The sequence below is a fragment of the Heterodontus francisci genome, chromosome 1 (assembly GCF_036365525.1).
Source record: "Heterodontus francisci isolate sHetFra1 chromosome 1, sHetFra1.hap1, whole genome shotgun sequence".
NCBI classification, from domain to species: Eukaryota; Metazoa; Chordata; class Chondrichthyes; order Heterodontiformes; family Heterodontidae; genus Heterodontus; species Heterodontus francisci.
Window position 1 is genome coordinate 128892494 of NC_090371.1, and position 19060 is coordinate 128911553.

The window sequence follows — 19060 nt, forward strand, 5'->3', positions numbered from 1 at the left end:
TGAACCTCTCCAACAAGGGAGAGTCTAACTAGCTCCCCTTAGGCAGAATCATACTGCCTTAGTTTTTAAACGAGGGATGGGACTATTTCTGGGTACCTACACCGAAGGTTTATATGGTTTGTCCGCCTGCACAATCTTCCTGGAGGGGGCCAATTAGCAGCCCTGCTCCGGGAGCACTGTCCATTTAAGGATGATGGGAGGGCAGAGCGGGCAGCACAGGCAGGAGGGCCAAAGGGAATGCACGAGGCTGTGGGCAGCTGGCAGTCCCACCAGGAGTGGTGGGTGGTGTAGGTAGGAGACTGTGAGGACTATGAGGAGTCTTTGAAGACTTCAAACATTGGCATAAATAAGTGGGCACAGTTGCCAGGTCATCGTTGTGGAGGGAGAACCCTTCCACATGATGATCTGCAGTCACAGCTTTGGCCCTCTGGCACCTGAGGCTCGGGGATGGGCTGGGAAATTTAAAGGAGGTCTCACTGGTCCTCCAGCTTGCCACCGGGAGGCCACCTCCAAGCGCCTGCCAGGCTTCAGCCTCAGTGGTGGACCTGTCTGCCATCAGGAATATCGTGTCAGCGTTACCAATTTTCCCCTAAGTGGCCACTCAATTGCTGCTAATTAGCTACCCGCCACTGCCGGGCAGGTAGCCAATGCCATTCGACCCCGCCTCCAGCAGGATCGCCCTGAGGTAAGATTTTCTGAAATTTCCCGCTCTCCCGCCTCCAAAGCCGCCTCCACCTGGCTGATAAGACATTCAATGGTATTCTCATCGCTGAATTCCCAACTATCCAAGTCCAAGGGTCACCACTGACCGAAACTTAACTGGACAAGCCACATAAATACTGTGATTATAAGAACAGGTCAGAGGCTATATTCTGCAGTGAGTGACTCACATCCTGATTCCCCAAAGCCTGTTCTACATCTACAAGGCATAAGTCAGGAGTGTGATAGAATACTCCCTGCTTGCCTGGATGAGTGCAGCTCCAACAACACTCAAGAAACTCGACACCAACCAGGACAAAGCAGCCCGCTCAAGTACCACTCCATCCACCACCTTAAACATTTACGTTCTCCACCACTGCCGCACAGTGGAACCAGTGTGTATCATCTACAAGATGCACTGTCGCAAGTCATCAAGCCTCCTTCAACAACACCTTCCAAACATGTGACCTCTACCACCTAGAAGGACAAGGGCCGCAGGCACATAGGAACAAATTCTCCTCCAAGCCACACCATCCTGACTTGGAACGACATCACTATTCCTTTATTGTCGCTGGGTCAAAATCCTCGAAGTCCCTCTGTACCAGCACTGTGAGAGCATCTTCACTACACTCCACAGACTATAGCAATTCAAGAAGGTGGCTCACCACCATCTTCACAAGGGCAATTAGGGATGGGCAATAAATGCTGGCCTTGCCAGCGATGTCCACATTCCATGACGAATAAAAAAAAATCATTTTACTGAACTTGCTCTAATCTCTCTACATGAGGACATTCTGTTGGTTAGAAATTCTTGAATAGTAAGCCTTAAACAGCCCAATAATATGGTAATTTGTGCTCTTATCTGTTTATGAAATACGTTGAATGGAATTTATATAAAGTGCTTTGCAGAACCAGTAAAAGAAATGCATTGTCTTCATACTAAATCCGTCAGCTCTGATAACAGTTGGCAGCAGTTCAGTTGTACATGCATGTTAAAGAAGATTACATCTCTTGCTAACAATATTGAGTTGTTGAGGTACAAGACAATTTGGCCCATGGGAACTGTGTGACTCCATCTTACCAGTGTCATTCGAGTAAAGCAACATTACTTGAGGGCAGAAGGTACAAGACATTAATTAAAACAGCACCAAGCCAAAGCAATGACTTGTTTTAGCAGCACCAGCCCCAGTCACTTCTTGTCTCAGATCCAATTAATATATATCAAAATGGGCCTCTAATTATTTAATGCACAGGGTGAGCTTGGATTATCCGATAATGCATCATTCTAAACTGTGGTAAAGCTAAGATATCACCATGCAGTAAAAACTTTTTCAGCAGTTAAGGTGATAGCCAGCATGATCAGACTATCATCAGTAGAATAACTAAATAGCTGATTTTTTGAAAAATGCTTGCATTTTACAGTATTTCTGATTTTTGCTCCCTGCAGCAAGTGCTAATAGGACAGTGGAATTTTTTGGCCTACAGTATAATAGGTGAGTAAGGGTGAGAGGATTGGGCAGAGATCTATATCTGAAACTGCAGATACTTTCCTGAATTACATAATGTTTAATATTACTAAAGGCCTGAGGTGCTTGCACACATCTATGTTATCTTTATGTAAATGCATGGAAAATGGGCTTTAATGAGTGATTACACATTTCCCTAATTTTTCTCATAGGAAACAGTGTGGTTACAGCCAAGCATGCTCTCAGTTTGAGGAACATAGTTATAACTTCACCTGCAGGATTTTTCCCAGGTAGATCTTTATTATAGTGCCATTTTCTTTGGCTGTTTGCTATTTAGTTTTTTTTTACTTTTTTGCTGTATTTTCTTTACAAAAGTTTTGATTATCAGAATCTGAATTGGAATATGCAAATTCTATGGGTTTTTCTCTATTTTTGGAAGAAAAAGAAGAGGATGAAAGGAGGGATGCCTGATATGAGTCCAAATGGGGACTGAACTCACCCTTGAACCTCGACCCAACTGCTTGGGAAGGTCTGAGGAAAATTGGCTCCACTCCCTTTGCTTTCTCAGGGAGGCAGTGAAGGAATTGCCCAGGCTACTGGAATATGCCCTGCAGACAACCTGCACCACAGCTTCACTGCAAGCTTCCACAGGGGTGGCCTGCAATATCAATTAATGCATAGTGTGGTGATGTCAGGGTAAGCACTTTCATCACTTTTCCCTATGGAACAACATCTCTAATAAGAGGGCACTTTTTGCAACATAACAGGATCTCCCAAAAGCGAGGCATTATTGATGGCACCTATGTGGCCATTAGGTCCTGGCACATAAAGCCATGGTCTTCAAGAACAGTTGATTCCATTCCATCAGTGGGCAGATGGTCAGTGATCGACAATAGTGACTTGTGCAAATGAATACCCGTGCCCCAAACAGCAAACATGTTTTCTTCATTTTAAGATAATGTATTGTGTCGGAGCTTTCGAAAGAGAAGACAGACTTGAAGGATGGTTCCTAGGAGATTAAGTCTTCATTCCTGGCTCATGACACCTTTGTGACAGCTGCAAGCACTCACAGAACAAAGATTCAATGAAGCACATGCAGGCACTAGGATAATTATTGACCATATACTATAGACATCTTGAAGCAACACTTTAGATGCTTGCAATGGTCATGGGAGATATTACAACACTGCCCACTAAGCTTCTTGTGATTATTGTCATTGGTTGCATGCTGCACAGCTATGCCACCCAGAGAGGCTTAACCATAGAGCAGATGGAGAAGGAAGAGGCCCACCTGTGGCCAAGGGCAAAGCAGGATCCTGACACTGCTAAGAAGATATCCCTATTGAAACACTGATGCAGCAAAGGAGAGCCATATACCAGACTCACGCAGACCTGTACTAAAGTGCCTGATTCACCAAATGCACAGACAGTACAAATGCACATATTGCTGGGCAGCTTTACCTGAGCAAATATACTTTCTCATCTGCGCTTGTCTGCTCTGAGTGTTGGACACAGTAACTCATCCTTTCTGTCACCACCAGCCCTGAAGTCTGTATTGATCTCCTTTAAGGAGGTTCCTTTCCACCAGTGCCAAACAGGACACTTCATAGCCACCTCTTGAAGGAGAATTTTTTTGCGTATGCTGTGACATTCTTCAGCAACTGGAAAACATTTGTCTCTTGTCTTCTTGCAGAAAGAAACCAGGGATCTTTAGTTAGCAGTTGTAGCCTTGTAAGAGCTGAAGCTGTGCTTGGCTTCGTTGATGTTGACCAAGCTCCCAAGCTTGATGCTCAATCCAAGCCTGGAGCCCAAGTTAAATATGTAATTAGGCTGATTGCAGAACATCTGGCAGGGTTTATTAGTTGTAATGCATACAAACACAGAGCTCACAAAGCCCTGGTCCTGCAGCCCCAGCTGATGACCTGTTGAGATTCTTGAGGCTGTGTTTTTTTCAGTGGTAATGACACACCTACAATAATGATTTTTTAAGACTTCTCAAGCAGTGAACATGCCACTAAACTGCCTAAAGGTTGGAAAGTTTCTTGAGCCTTTCTTCATCTAGCTGTGTTGGGAAAAATGCAGGTGAACACTTGCAGATGCCCAGTTAATAGTTTTAAGTGACAACTGACTGACTGGTTTCTTTTATCTGTAGAGAGCAACCTGTTATTTCAGAGCAAAAATAGATTTCAGCCTTCAATGGCTTTGTGATTGAGAGCTCTTCCTATCCAGTAGCTATGGTGATAGAGAATGTGAGTGCTCTGGAGAATTATATTTTATTCTGAACAGGATTCGAGCAGCCTTTACTGAAGTAATATATTCTTAATTGGTTGAAAGAGATTCGTCTAGCATGCAATGACTGCAGAGCAGACAATACCTACTATTGTGTGACTAAGGACTAGTGCACTGAAATTGCAAAATATATGAAGAATAAATAGCAGAAGACTGACAAAATCAAAAAATAATGCATAAATAGTCCCTGCCCTTGCATATAACATTTTCCATATTTAAACAATCCTCATTTTATTTCTGCTAAAAAGAATATAAGTTTTAAATCTTTTCCTTTGGAGGGGGCGTGAGGAGCCTTTCTATTGCTGCAGATGTAAAATCATGTTCAACTGTATCTATTAGGCTTTGGATTGGGTAGAGTGAGGTAGTGTGGTTTACAGATAAATCGATCTCGGTTTTTAAAGAGCTGGCCTACTTGAGGGTCTTTTATTTTAGCGTTTGATGTGGCTTCGAGAAATATTTATCTCATTACAGCATAATCCGAGTGTTAGCTCCAAAGCTACCGAAATTCCAATTGCTTGCCCTTTATGCATGAAACAAAGTAACCAACAAAAAGATCCCTAACTGCTTCCCACCCAGAAACTATCAGCCTTGAATTTCGATTTAATAAAGTTCCTATTTGTTCCATTTAATAAAATACCTGTTTGTTCCATTCATAGGTCACAAAGTATAACTGGCAGATTCATTCAGTAAAAAACTTCCATTGTCTGTGATGCATTTGGACTTTTCAAACAACTGCCTTGGGTGGGACAATTAAGAACAACTGTCCAGGTGAATCGACATGGAACATGCATTCAGTATAAGTCTGCTTGTGATGTCACTTCACACGATTATTCATCAATAGCAAACACGACCGCACACAGAACATCTACATGACAGAAAACATCACCTCATGCGTCAGAGTACCAAAACAGCTTCAGGAAAGGCTAATATTCTATAAATAGCAATTGGTTAAAATGGAGATCAGGAGTATGTAATCCTCAATCATTTTACTGCCCCAGGATTTGATAGACCAACAAAAAGTGCATTATTTCTTGCAGTTTTACTGTAATTTTATGTATGCCTCACACCAGTAAATATTAAAGTATCCATTATTTATATCCATTAAAATGAAATGTGAATGAATATATCCAGTAATTCTCCAGGTATATTATATCCTTCTGGACTATTGTATGGGTAAGTAAGCATTTCACACAAAAACAGTGCTTATCTTAATTGCAGCAGTTCAAGGTTTACTCAGTTGAGACGACATTTTTTAAAATTCAAAGACAGACGAGAAATTTGAGTAAAAGCAAAATAGTGCAGATGCTGGAAATCTGAAAAAAAACCCACAGAAAATGCTGGAAATACTCAGCAGGTCTGGCAGCATCTCTGGAGAGAGAAACAGTCGGTGACCTTTCATCAGAACTTTTATTAGAAATTTGAATATATGGGAAATAATTGTAGTGTTTTGAGTTTTCCATGGATTTGGCTGCAGCTGCTTGTTTACTATAGTGAGTATGCCAATTTTTGGTGTTTCCTAATCTGAAGCTTTGATCTGATCCTCATTGCTATAAATCAGTGTGAAAACTCCAGCAAATTGCAAGGGTGCATGCACTTATATCAGAATCAGAAACAGCACTCACAGTCAGCTGTACCTCACCATCTGAACATGGGTACTTACCTGTCAATCAAGAATTATAGCTATACCTCACCATTTGAATGACAGAGATTTCAAAAGAAGATTAAAATTTGATTAGATGCAGATTACACTGCCAGCGATTTTTGAATTTATTTTATACATTGAATTAAAAATAAGAAATCAATTTTAAAGAAATCAATATGCTTGCAGTCCAGCAATAGGTAGAAATCTACCAGCTTCAATGGAGAAATGTGTGGTAAAATTCAAAGGGTCTTTTCATCATCTATATGGGTGCAGTGCATTTATAGTTTTAAGGAACAACTTGTGAATTGTTTTCCTGTTTACTGTACATTTTTCATGGAATTGTACAGAATAGTGCAGCACAAAAGGAGGCCATTTGGGCCATTGAGTAATTAAATTGCTGCAACATTTTGTTAATCAATCTATTAAGGGTGTTGCAAACATTTAGTTAATTCAAAATGTAATCTGCGTTATGCACAACATACATGCCACCATTTTAAAGCCTGGAAAAATGAAACACCCATTTTGTGGATTTGGTTGGAAGCAAGAAAACCCAAATGCTGTGTATTTGGTGTTTGAACATTTCTTTTACTGTGCTCAATTAGGTGCAGCTTTCCTGTAAAATACAAGGAACTCTGTAGATATTAGATTAGTTTATGGGCCCACTGTACCTTATGTAAGTGTACTATTAGTAAGGTAATCAATGAGACGCTTAGACAGATCATGGAGAAGCCCACCACACAATGCTTTGTTCCCTCTTTGCAAAGAGAGGACGAATGGAGTGGGACACAGCAGTGAGCAAGGTGATATATTTAAAACAAGGGTTAAAATCTGTACATGATGAGCACATTAATGGTTTTGTTTGAAATGTCTTTGTTTGCTATTTTAATGAAGACAGATTAACAACTAGCAGACAAAGGAGTTTCGTATAAATGCAGTGGAATACTTTTTACTGTTTTTTTCCTCATAAAGCTTCTCACTGTCATATATTCGTAGGGTGGTATAAGTTGGGTAGTAGACGCCTTCATGGTTACCATTGTCAATGCCATCCCGGTCGAAACCAGTAGAAGCAGTTTTGGTTCACACATATCTTGTTAAGCAAGCAGCTTAATCCAGATATTATTGGGTTGTTAATACTGCAGAATTAATGTGAGAAGCATATTACCAGTTCGCTCCGTTTGTAAATATCAGAAAAGGGCAAGCCCCCAGGAATACTTACAAAATCATTTGAGAAATCTCAGAAGCAACATCTTAACAATTAAAGTTTTTTCACCTTCTGGGGAGATGTGAAACATTCAGGATCATCTGTAAAATGATGAGCGGAATTTTACCAGCCCCTGGGTGATGGGTCCCCCGACTCCATTCCCATCACCAGGGGCTGGTAAAAGTTCCTAGAGTGTATTCAGGAAAATTTTCTACAACAGTATGTTGCTAGTCCAACAGGAAAGGAGGCACTGCTAGACCTGGGAATGTGGTGGGCCAAGTGGATCAAGTATCAGTAGGAGAGCATTTAGGGGATAATGATCATTGTATCATATGGTTTAGGCTGACTATGGAAAAGGACAAAGAGCAATCCAGAATAAGAATAAGTAACTGGGAGAAGGCCAACTTCAATGGGGTAAGAATGGAGCTAGGGTGAATAAATTGCAGTCAAAAGCTGGCAGGAAAACCGACAAATTAACAATGGGCTACCTTCAAAGAAGAGATAGTTTGGGCACAGCCAAAGTATAGTCCCTTGAAGGGGAAAAGTAGGGCAAACAAATCCAGAGCTCCCTAGATGACAAAAGAGGTGGAGATTAAGTTAGAGAAGAAAAAGTGTGCTTATGACAGATGCTATTAATAACCAGGCTGAATATAGAAGGTCCAGAGGGGAAGTGAAAAAGCAAATAAGAGAAGCAAAGAGAGAGCATGAAAAGAGACTGGCAGCTAGCATTAAAGGAAATCCTAAAGTTTTCTATAGGCATATTAATAGTTAAAGGGTGGTAAAAGGAGGAGTGGGGCCGATTAGGGACCAGAAAGGTGATTTACAGGTGGAGGCAGAGGGCATAGCTGAGGTATTAAATAAATACTTTGCATCTGTCTTTACCAAGGAAGAAGATGCAACCCAGGCAATGTTGAAAGAGGAGGTACGTCAGACACTAGAGGGGTTTAAAATTGATAAAGAGAAAGTATTAGATAGGCTGCCTGTACTTAAAGTGGATAAAGCACCAGGACCAGATGAGAAGCATCCAAGGATACTGAGGGAAGTGAGGGTGGAAATCGCAGAGGCACTAGCCATAATTTTTCAGTCTTCCTTAGACTCGGGGGTGGTGCCAGAGGACTGGAGAATTGCAAACGTTACACCTGTTGTGCCTAAGCTGCACTTACTCATAAAGAATTCACAAAATCAATCATTGTCCTGTTTAGTCTACTCAATTATTCAACCGTTCATCTATCCACTGAACTCTTAGCTTAGTTTTAAAATTGATTCGAGCTCAGCGAGACTATTCAAAATAACTTTAAATAGCACTACAACCGAGCCCACCCAGGGACGCCAATTATGTTGTGCCTAATCTGCACCTACTCTTAAAGAATTCACAAAAGCGAACTGGTGAAAGGTACATCAATGTTTTACTCACACATTAAATCATCAAGTACAAGCACTCAATACTTGCACAGTATACTACCTGTCAAGACACAAGGTGATCAGTGTCGGACTTGCGGCTGCCCTTCTGTTCTGAGTCCTTGACTCGGGTATCTTCTTGAGTGTTCTTCCCCGGGGTTCTCTTGCCGATCCCCAGTTTCAGTCAAGGGTTAAATCTTGTTTCCAAGACCCTCCCCTCTTACTTACTCATAGGGGTCTGCTATAATGACATAATAATCCTTATTTGGTTCAGTGAGAGCCTGGTTAGCACTTTTATTTCTCCCATTCTCCCACTGTCTACTGTGAGTCTAATCATATCTCATGTCCATAGCAACTCCTTTATCTTGTTTGTGCAAGGACACTGTCTGGTAGCATCTTTCGTCCTATTTTTCTGTACTGTCTGCAATTCCTTGGCCATCTGTGTGCTGTGGCCCCTTTCTACCCAGCCCCCCTATGTTTCAACACACTGTGTATTATTGTGTGATTGGCCCTTTGTTTCAACTAAGTTCTTATGTGTTTTTACTGGGTCTACACACCCTTGTTCAAAGGGTGTAAAGATAAGCCCAGCAACTACAGGCCAGTCAGTTTAACTTCAGTGGTGGGGAAACTTCTAGAAAAAATAATTTGGGACAAAATCAATAGTCACATGGACAAATGCGAGTTAATTAAAGAAAGCCAGCATGGATTTCTTAAGGAAAAACATGTTTAACTAACTTGCTGGAGTTTTTTGAGGAGGTAACAGAGAGGGTTGATAAGGGCAATGCTGTTGATGTGGTGTACGTGGACTTTCAAAAGGCATTTGATACTGAGCCACACAACAGACTTGTGAGCAAACCTGTAGCTCATGGAATTAAAGGGATGGTAGCAACATGGATATGGAATTGGCTGAGTGACAGGAAACAAAGTAGTGGTTAATGGATTTTTTAAGGCTGGAGGAAGGTTTGTAGTGGAGTTCCCCAGGGATCAGTTTTGGGACTCTTGCTTTTCCTAATATATATTAAGGACGTAGACCTTGGTACACAGGGCACAATTTCAAAATTTGCAGATGATACGAAACTTGGAAGCATTGTGAACTGTGAGGAGGATAGTGTAGAACTTCAAAAGGACATAGACAAGTTGGGGGAATGGGCAGACAGGTGGCAGATGATGTTCAATGCAGAGAGAGAAATGTGAAGTGATTCATTTTGGTTGGAATAAGATGGAGAGACAATATAAAATAAAGGGTACAATTCTAAAGGGGGTGCAGGAGCAGAGGGACCTGGGTGTAGATGTGCATAAGTCATTGAAGGTGGCAGGACAGGTTGAGAGAGCAGTTAATAAAGCATACAGTATCCTGAGCTTTATCAACAGGGGCATAGAGTAGAAGAGCAAGGAAGTTATGTTGAACTTGTATAAGACACTAGTTCGGCCTCAGCTGGGGTTTTGCGTCCAGTTCTGGGAACCGTACTTTAGGAAAGATATGAGGGCATTGGAGAGACTACAGGAAAGATTCACGAGAATGGTTCCAGGGATGAGAAACTTCAGTAATGAAGATAGATTGGAGAAGTTGGGACTGTTTTCCTTGGAGAAGAGAAGGCTGAGGTGATTTGATAGAGGTATTCAAAATCAGGAGGGGTCTGGACAGAGTAGATAGAGAGAAACTATTCTCACTCATGAAAGGATTGAGAATGAAACGGCACAGATTTAAAGTATTTGGTAAGAGAAGCAAAAGTGACACGAGGAACAACTTTTTCACGCAGTGAGTGTTTAAAGTCTGGAATGTGCTGCCTGAGAATGTGTTGGAGGCAGGTTCAACTGAAGCATTCAAAATCGAATTAGACAGTCACATGAAAAGGAAGAATGTGCAGTGTTATGGGGAGAAAGCAGGGGAATGGAACTGAGGGAATTGCTCTTTCAGAGAGCTAGTGTGGATGCGATGGGCTGAATGGCCTCCTTCTGCACTATAATAATTGTGATTCAGTAAAATGCAGGGGAGCCACATCTGGATGGCTCCGCGGTATAGTCCCGCCACTGGGGAAGTTTCCTGGCGGCGGGAACAGCAGCAGCTCGGCTGATGGAATGGTGGTGGCAGCCGATTTGAATAATTAATGGCTCAATGAAGAGCGATTTTCCCTGTCTGCTGACATTTTGCCTGTGGATGAACGGCCCACCTGCCAATTGGGGAAGCTTCTAGCTGCATGGTGGCGGCCTCTTAGCTGCTTCCTGGGGGACCATTGGAGCTGGGAAATGGCAGTCCCAGCGCTGCCGCCTCCGTTCTCTGGGCCTTGCCTGCTTGGTCCATGTAAACATTTATTTAATATTGAAAATGGAGGGCTCCTCATGTTCTCTTTGCTGCCTTAGCAGCAGCAACTCTCTCAGTGCCATTGCCATGGATCCAGAGTTGCCAGCCCTCTGATTGGGTCAGCAATGTGGAAAGCCCGCCCATTGTCCTGAATTGGCCACCTGCCAACTCTTAATTGCCTCCTCCTGGCAATATTGGAGAAGTCCCAATTCTTGCCCAAGCGTGCGGCCACCCAAAAACCACCCAGACAATGGGACCTCCTCAGCTTTGGCAAAATCCTGCTTGATATAAAGCTACTTTGAAATGTAAACATCTACTTTGAAATATCACGGTTAATATGTCTTATCACTACTTTGTTTTTCATCTTTGTTGTGCAGTTTGTTTTAAGGCATCTTCATAGTTCTCCTAAGATTTCTCAGGCACACCCTCAGTGGGGGCGGGTGGTGGATGGAATGCTGACTTGTCACACATTCAATGTCTGGTGATCAAAATCCATTTGGGTTAATTTGATCAGGGAGCAGTTCCATTGTCTCTCCAGGCAACTGGCTCTTAGAATGAAAATTTTCCCAGCCACTGCTGTCATCTCTTTAAACAAGTCATTTGGCAGTCCAGCAACAGTTTAAAATTAATGTTCATATGATGAAATTAATGTGCCTCATTCTTGGTAGGTAGGGTCTTCATGACAGAAAGCAGTTTAACTTGTCCAGACACAAAACCCTATTGGTGCACTCCTGCAGGAACTCTGATGGAGTGCAACAAGAGGGGTGGAAATTAGGCTGGTAGGTGGATATGGTGGACTTTGGATTTTGGTCACATTTGCAGATTCTGTAGGGCTTGGAAGATGCAGAATCTTCACCGGCCCCTGATAAAGCCAGTGGTATAGGATTTTCCATCTGCCCAGCTTCTCAGTCAGCAGTTCAAGCTTGAAGGCTGATGTGGCTGCGGAGACCAGGTCCACTGAAGGATGCATTTGGGATGTGGGTCCCACCTGATAGGGGCTACAATTTGGATTGTGCCCTGGCACAATGAGGAAATGGTAGGATCAATTTTCAAATTCACTGCATTGAGGCATTATGGAATGAAAACGGGTTCTATAATGGGTTGGTGATCTGCTCCACTACATTACTACCCATAGGCAGTAAAGATGAAAACTTACCCAGTACTTTACTTTTTTTTGTGTTTTAAATGAAACTCCCTTATCAAGGGAACCTTTATGGCACATCTGCATTCTTAGTAGGATGGGGTGGGGGATGGCCAACAATAGCACTCTTCACTCCTGCCTGCCGGACATGGCAGTAGGGCTGGATTTTCCGACATGTTGGGGTTTGAGTTGATCCCTAGTGGTGAGGGAGTCAGCCATCAGCATACAAAATAAGGAACCTTTCCCTGATCCAAGAAAGTCTACATGGGCCAGCAATGGAACTTCCTAGAATGTACAATCCTGATGTAACTGCTAGAATTGCAGGTCTGTGAATTTTCAGTGACAGTTATTCTAACAAGGTACTAAAACATTCTAAAAGTACAATTAAATAGCATACCTTTAAACATCCCAATGTTTATAAGTTAACTCATTCATCTAAAGGTAACATGAATCATATGACTGGGACAGTTTCAGAAGTTTTGAGAGGCCAGTCTACAGGGTAGAAATAGGAAGTTTCTGCTTGATTTAGCATTGAGTAATGAAAACAAAAATAGAAGCATAATTTCTAGTTTATTCAGAGAATACTGTGAATGTGAACATGATCTATGGATTTTTGTTTTCTCACTAACATTCAACCTTCCAAATTCAGTGTCAGTTTAGTTACATCTATATGCTAAAGAATAGAAATTGTAGTCATTACTGAAAGGGTTAGCTTGGGATTTGGAAAGCAGAGATGATTTAGGCACAACTTGGAACATACTATTTAATCCTATATAAACAGGATAAAATCATTTTCCTTTCAACATTATTGTTTGCACTGGAACAGAAATAACTACAATTTGACAGCTGCAGCAGAGTTTATACTTGTGAGATCCATTTCATGTCTTTTTCTTTGCATTTAATTGACATAAATCTATGACTTATTTTACTGAATTTCTTTTTCTTCCTTCTAATGCTTTCTATAATCTTCTTTTCTATTTTGTTTTTAGTGTGCCCTACATCTTCTTTCTCTTCCCTTTTTGTGAGTAGATCTATATAATATGTTTGTCATTATTTCAACATCTCTATCTGGTTTTCAGTCACTCATTACTTGTCTTCTGTTTTTAGTCAGTACCTTGAAGGGGGGATTTTATGTTAGCGATGGGCGTCTCAGCCACTGGCTGAAGAGCTGGCAAGATCCCCCCCGTCACCTCCCTCTAAAGAATGTCCACCGCATTACATTCCAATTAGGCACTTAAGTGGACAGTAGCGGGCCTTCCTCAAGATTAAGGCCCTGGCGACGGAGGTCCCACCTGCTAAGAGCTGCTGGCCAATCAGAGGCCGGCAGCTCTTTTACTAAGCAGTGCCACCGCAGAGGTGGTAGCTGCTGGCAGTAATGTACCCACCCAAGGCCTAGGATCATTGAGGGACCCAAGCCACAGGTGAGTCATGGTGGGAGGGGTTTCCCATGGTTTGGGTCGTGGGGGAGGGGGTTGTAGGGTGGGTTGGCAGCAAGGGCGAAACATAATTTGCCCCTTCCCGATGCCAGGTCCCTCGATCAGGTGCTAAATGTCTTTGAACGAGGGAACCCCCCAGGAGCTGGCAAGCAACCCACACTGGTTTTCCTGATGTGCTCCATGCACGGCCACAGGCCCACCCACCGCTGGGTTAATACTGGCGGTGGTGGGATAAGGCTCTTAATTGGGTATTAATTGCCCACTTAAGAGCCTTAATTGGCAGTGAGGTGGGAAGGTCATCCATGGGCCTTCCCGCCACAGACTTAATTGGGGTGGAGACAGGAAGGTGGTGGGGTTCCCATCCACCACCATCCCACCTAATTAAATGCTCTCCCCACCTCCAAACTTGCCATGCAGGAGAGCATAAAACCCCACCCCCAGCCTCTATTTGTCTGACCATGTAAACCTCAGCTCAGCTCACCTGAGGACATTAGTCATTCTGCTGCAACCTCACACTAGCTACTGTTCCAGCACATTACGACTAAAGTAGTTACCTACAGATATTTAATATTGCTATTAAAAATGATTGAAAACTTCTAAAATCAACACTAGAATTTTATTTTGCACTACCTAACCTTTTGTAAGGGCTCAATCCAGGTGTTTAAGCTATTTAAGTTTTTTCAAGGCACAGCAATACAGATGGATGGACAACTGTAGGTTAATAGGGAGCCCCTGTAGGCCTGAAGGCTCGATACAAATAAAAAAGAAACAGCTGATTTACGGTTCAGCAAAGGTGGCGATAAATTGGATGTTTACTGTGGTTTGAAGCTGCTTCTCAGTCAGAAAATATTCTGCATTCTGATCAGAATCAATATATAACATTTCACCCCAATCCTCAGATAATCTGTTAGTACCACTTATGTTGGAGATTTGTAGAAGAGATTTCTACAACAGCTATTATTGTGCTACCCATTAGCAGTGCCGCAGCATTAGAAAACAAAATTAAGATCACTGAAATTCAGAAAGTAAGCAGTTTTAGGTGATAAATGGTAAGCTATCGTAGCTGTTCAGAATGTGAATTTCCAACTCCAGATATCAGAGTTGCCTTGGGCAGTGAAGTTGGAGATTTACACCGAGTTAGTATAAATGCTTGATGAAAATCTCCAATGTGTTGATCACCTGGTATGCTGAATTTTGGTAACTGTAAATGTAAGCTCCAGGAGAGAATAATCAACTCACACCATGTGCACCAAATAGGATGAGATGTGTACAGACCCACATATAATCCCAATGTATGAAAGCACATTTCTCAACGTTCCTACGCAGGAAAAACATTTGCTATGGGATAAGTTCCATTTCACCATTTCCTTTCATCACATTTGACTCCAATGTGATTTCCCACCATTTATGAGCTGAGGAAACTTATGAACTAATGATTCGTCAAACATTAGAAAAAGCAGAGATAAGAAAGATTGGATAAAATGTAGAGTTTTTTAAAATCTCGCAGCCTTGAATGGCAACCCTTTTTTTTTTTACCTGAGTTTTGTTGGTTCCCAATCTGCTTTTCATGTGGGGCTGAGTGTCTTTTTCAGTTGCTTTCTTCTGAAGCTGCGGCCCTCTTCCAAAGAATGTATAGTTGACAAAGGCATACTCCAATAAAGCCAGGAATACAAACACAAAACAACCCATCAAATAAATGTCAATGGCCTTAACATAGGGGATCTTGGGCAGGGTTTCCCTGAGGTGAGTGCTGATAGTTGTCATGGTAAGCACAGTTGTGATTCCTGTGAAACGTTGGAGAAATAAAAATCAATATACAACATTTAAAAAAATCTCTACACATATCTAAAAACATATTAAAAATCTTACATCTGCACACAACAGCAAAACCTGCACTTGCTTTAACATAAAATCTTAACTTGCTTCATAGAAGTATAATCTGAGCCACTGAAGACGACATTAGGAGTGGCGATCAAAAGCTTGGTCAAAGAGGTGGGCTTTAAAGAGGGTTTTAAAGGAACAATGGGATGTGGATAGACAGAGGGTCTCAGTGGCTCAAGGCACAACTGCCAATGATGGGGTGAGGGAACAAAGGATGTACTAGGCTATTGTCAGAGGAATGGAGAGTTCGGACTAGGAAATAGCAGGACTGAAAGAGGTTATAGGGAGGGTGAGACCACAAAGGTTTGGAATTTGAAATTGGAGGCTTTGGGAGAACGGGAACCAATGTAGGTCAGGAAAGACAAGGGTAATGGATAGGCAGGACTTGGTGCTGAATTGAATAGAGGGCAGCAGAGTTTTGGATGAGCTCAAGTTTACAGAGGGTGGAGAACTGTAGGCCGGCTAGCAGAGCATTGGAATAATTTAACCTAGAGATGACTATGACATGAATGAAGGTTTCAGCAGCAGCTGGACTAAAGTAAGGGTCGACACAGGGGATGTTACAGAAATGGAAGTAGGCAATCTTTGTGATGAAGAAAATATGGGGTTGGAAGCTCCAGTTGGAGTCCTATAGGACACCAAGGTTGAAAACAGTCCAGCTCAACCTGAGACAAAGGTCGAGGTGGTTGGGTGATGGGAATGGGGAGGGGGTGGTGATGGGTATGGTGGGATCAGTAGAAACGATAAGAAGCATGTGGTGGGGGCTGAAGATGATAGTCTTAATATTCTCAACATGTAAGTGGAGGGAAATATGACTTATCCAAGACTGGATGACAGATAATAAAACTGACAACATAGAGGCAGCAGCAAGTTGAGAGAGATGATAGAGAGTTAGAGCTGGGTGTCAACAGTGTTCATCTGGAAGCAACCCTATGTCTGTGGATCATGTGTGACTTGTTGATAAGAGCCACACCATCAGTGCGGCAGTTTTGGTGGGTTATGTGGTGGAAAGTATAGCCAGGCTGGGAGGATTTGGTAAGGGGCAAGGTGTCACCACCCAGGAGCCAAATTTCATACTTTCTGTCTGCAAAACATCATTTGTCACACTTTTATTTCAACTGTGATAGAGCAGAGGTCAGGAGGGCACACACCTTCCCTTTTGTTCTTATTCCCCCTCCCCCTTTTCACTTGCTCAAAGCCTATTACATTTCTAGCCTTTGCCAGTTCTGATGAAAGGTCATAGATCTGAAACATTAACTTGGATTGAAATTTTACGGTGGGTTGGGGGGGGACCCATCCACCGACCGAAAAGTCAGTGGTGAGCCCGCCTCCACTGGCCCTAGGGATCCAGACCGGGATTTTTCACTCCCCAGGCCCTTAATTGGTCTTTTCACCTCATTGAGGCAGGATGTCACGCCTAATGGAGCTGCCAGCCAATCAGATGGCCGGCTGCTCTTAGTCCCAGCAGCACAATTGGGAGCGGTGGCCACTGCTGGGACTACTCCAAGCTGCAGGAGGATGATGACGGATGGCCCTGGAGAAAAGGTAAGTTCTTCGGGCTTCACCAGGGACAATTAGTCAGGCCCCAGCGAGGCAAAGGGGGTCAGTTAGGGGGGGGGTGGGTGGGGTGTGTTGTGTGTTGGGGACGGTTAGGGCTTTGGGGTGCCCGATCAGGAGGGCTCCCCCCAGCCTGCCCGAAGGCCGCCTAGTTTAATCAGGTGGGTTTTCTGAGGCCTCAGTCACCTGCCAACCAAGGGTAAAATACCTGTGGTGGAAGCCCTTAAGTAGCCAATTATCTGCCACTTAAGGGCCTTGATTGGCCTGGGGCAGATGGGCCGTTCCTCGCCGCCACCCCGCATAAATTGACAGTGGCGGCAGGAGTGGGTCAAGAAGGGACCCCCAGCTTCCCGCTCCATTTTATGCTCCCCCCACCCTCGCCACCAGCCTGCTTTTTTGGGGGGTGTAAAATTCTGGTTTCTCTCCCCACAGATGCTGCCAGACCTGCTGAGTATTTCCAGCACTTTCTGTTTTTATTTCACATTTTCAGCATCCGCAGTATTTTGCTTTTATTTTAGTATAGTGCTCATGTTACCACACTAGTAACCCAGAGGAGATCTCTCCCACTCTCCCACCACTGCCTGCTTAATGTACACCAACTCCATGTTCTCATGTTGTTGCTTTAAGAGAATCCTGAGGTTGTAGGGCCAGCTTCTGGTATTCTGCCTGGCTCTCTACTTTGCCTCCATGCTGCAGACCTTGGACCTCATTCTCAGATATCCATTACGATATCCCATGTATATAATTTAACATTTTACATCTCATGCACAGATCTGGATTACTGACTTATTATTTAAATACCTAGTGCAACTCTTGCAGCAGAAGCATCATAATTGATCCAGAAGGACACCCATGACAAAATTGTGATTAAAGTTGAGGGCATGTAAGTTTGCAAGATGAAATAGCCGATATTTCTTTTCAGTCGAAAACTCAGTGATAGTCTTGGATAAGAACCTTAAAAAAAAGATAAATGAATAAAGATAAATGCCAATAGTCTTATCTCTAATAACTGACATTTGTACAGATCTTCCTGATGTGCAGCAAGAAACTGAAGGTCCTTAGGAACATAGGAACAGGAGGAGGCCAAATCAGGCCCTCGAGCCTTTTCTACCATTCAAGTAGATCATGGCTGAACTCTATCTTAATTCCATTTGCCTGCCTTGGTTCTGTAACCCTAAATACCCTTGCCTAACAAAATTCTATCAATTTCAGTTTTAAAATCTGAAATTGACCAAGCCTCAGCAGCTTTTTGGGGAGAAAATTGCAGATTTCCACCATTATTGTGTGAAGAAGTACTTCCTGACATCACTCCTGAATGACTGAACTCTGTGTTTAAGGTTATATCCCCTTGTTCTGCACCCACTGCCCCCAATCAGAGGAAATAGTTCTTCTCCATCTACCCCATCAACTCCTTTGATCATCTTCAACACTTTAATTAAATCACCTTTCATCTCCTATACGCAAGGAAATACAAGCCTTGACTATGCAAACTGTTCTCTCAGTTTAACCTGCCAATAACATCTCAAATATTAACCCTGTAAAACATTCAGGAGATGAAAATGAGTAATGCAGAATAGCTATACTGTCTGTATGGTGAATGAGGCAAAATAATATGCTTCAGCTGATTAACTATAAAGTTACAACAAGGGCTTCATGGCCTAATGAGGCTCATTGAATACATCTGCCTCTTTTCTTCCTAATCCTCTCCATTTGTAGGATTAAATCAAATATATTTAAAAAAATTAAAGCAGGATCATAAATCAAAAGTAAAAGCAAAATACTGCGGATGCTGGAAATCTGAAATAAAAACAAGAAATGCTGGAAACACTCAGCAGGTCTGGCAGCATCTGTGGAGACAGAAGCAGAGTTAACGTTTCAGGTCAGTGACCCTTCTTCAGAACTAGCAGATATTAGAAATGTGAAAGGCTTTAAGCAAGTAAAGCAGAGGTGGGGCAAGAGATAACAAAGGAGAAGGTAGATAGGACAAGGTCACAGAGAATAACTGACCAGAAGGTCATGGAGCAAAGGCAAACAATATGTTAATGGTG

General features: G+C 42.6%; 1 protein-coding gene across 1 annotated transcript in view; it reads right to left on the reverse strand.

Annotated features, from left to right (window-relative positions):
* The window catches only part of gabrb1 (gamma-aminobutyric acid type A receptor subunit beta1), a 458334-nt gene that overhangs the window by 28314 nt on the left and 410960 nt on the right, over window positions 1-19060 (reverse strand). Inside the window, exons 7-8 of the mRNA XM_068058329.1 lie at window positions 17814-17966; window positions 15111-15358 (exon numbers count right to left, since the gene is read on the reverse strand). Of these exons, the coding sequence (XP_067914430.1) occupies window positions 15111-15358; window positions 17814-17966 (401 nt within the window). The remainder of the gene's footprint in view (window positions 1-15110; window positions 15359-17813; window positions 17967-19060) is intronic.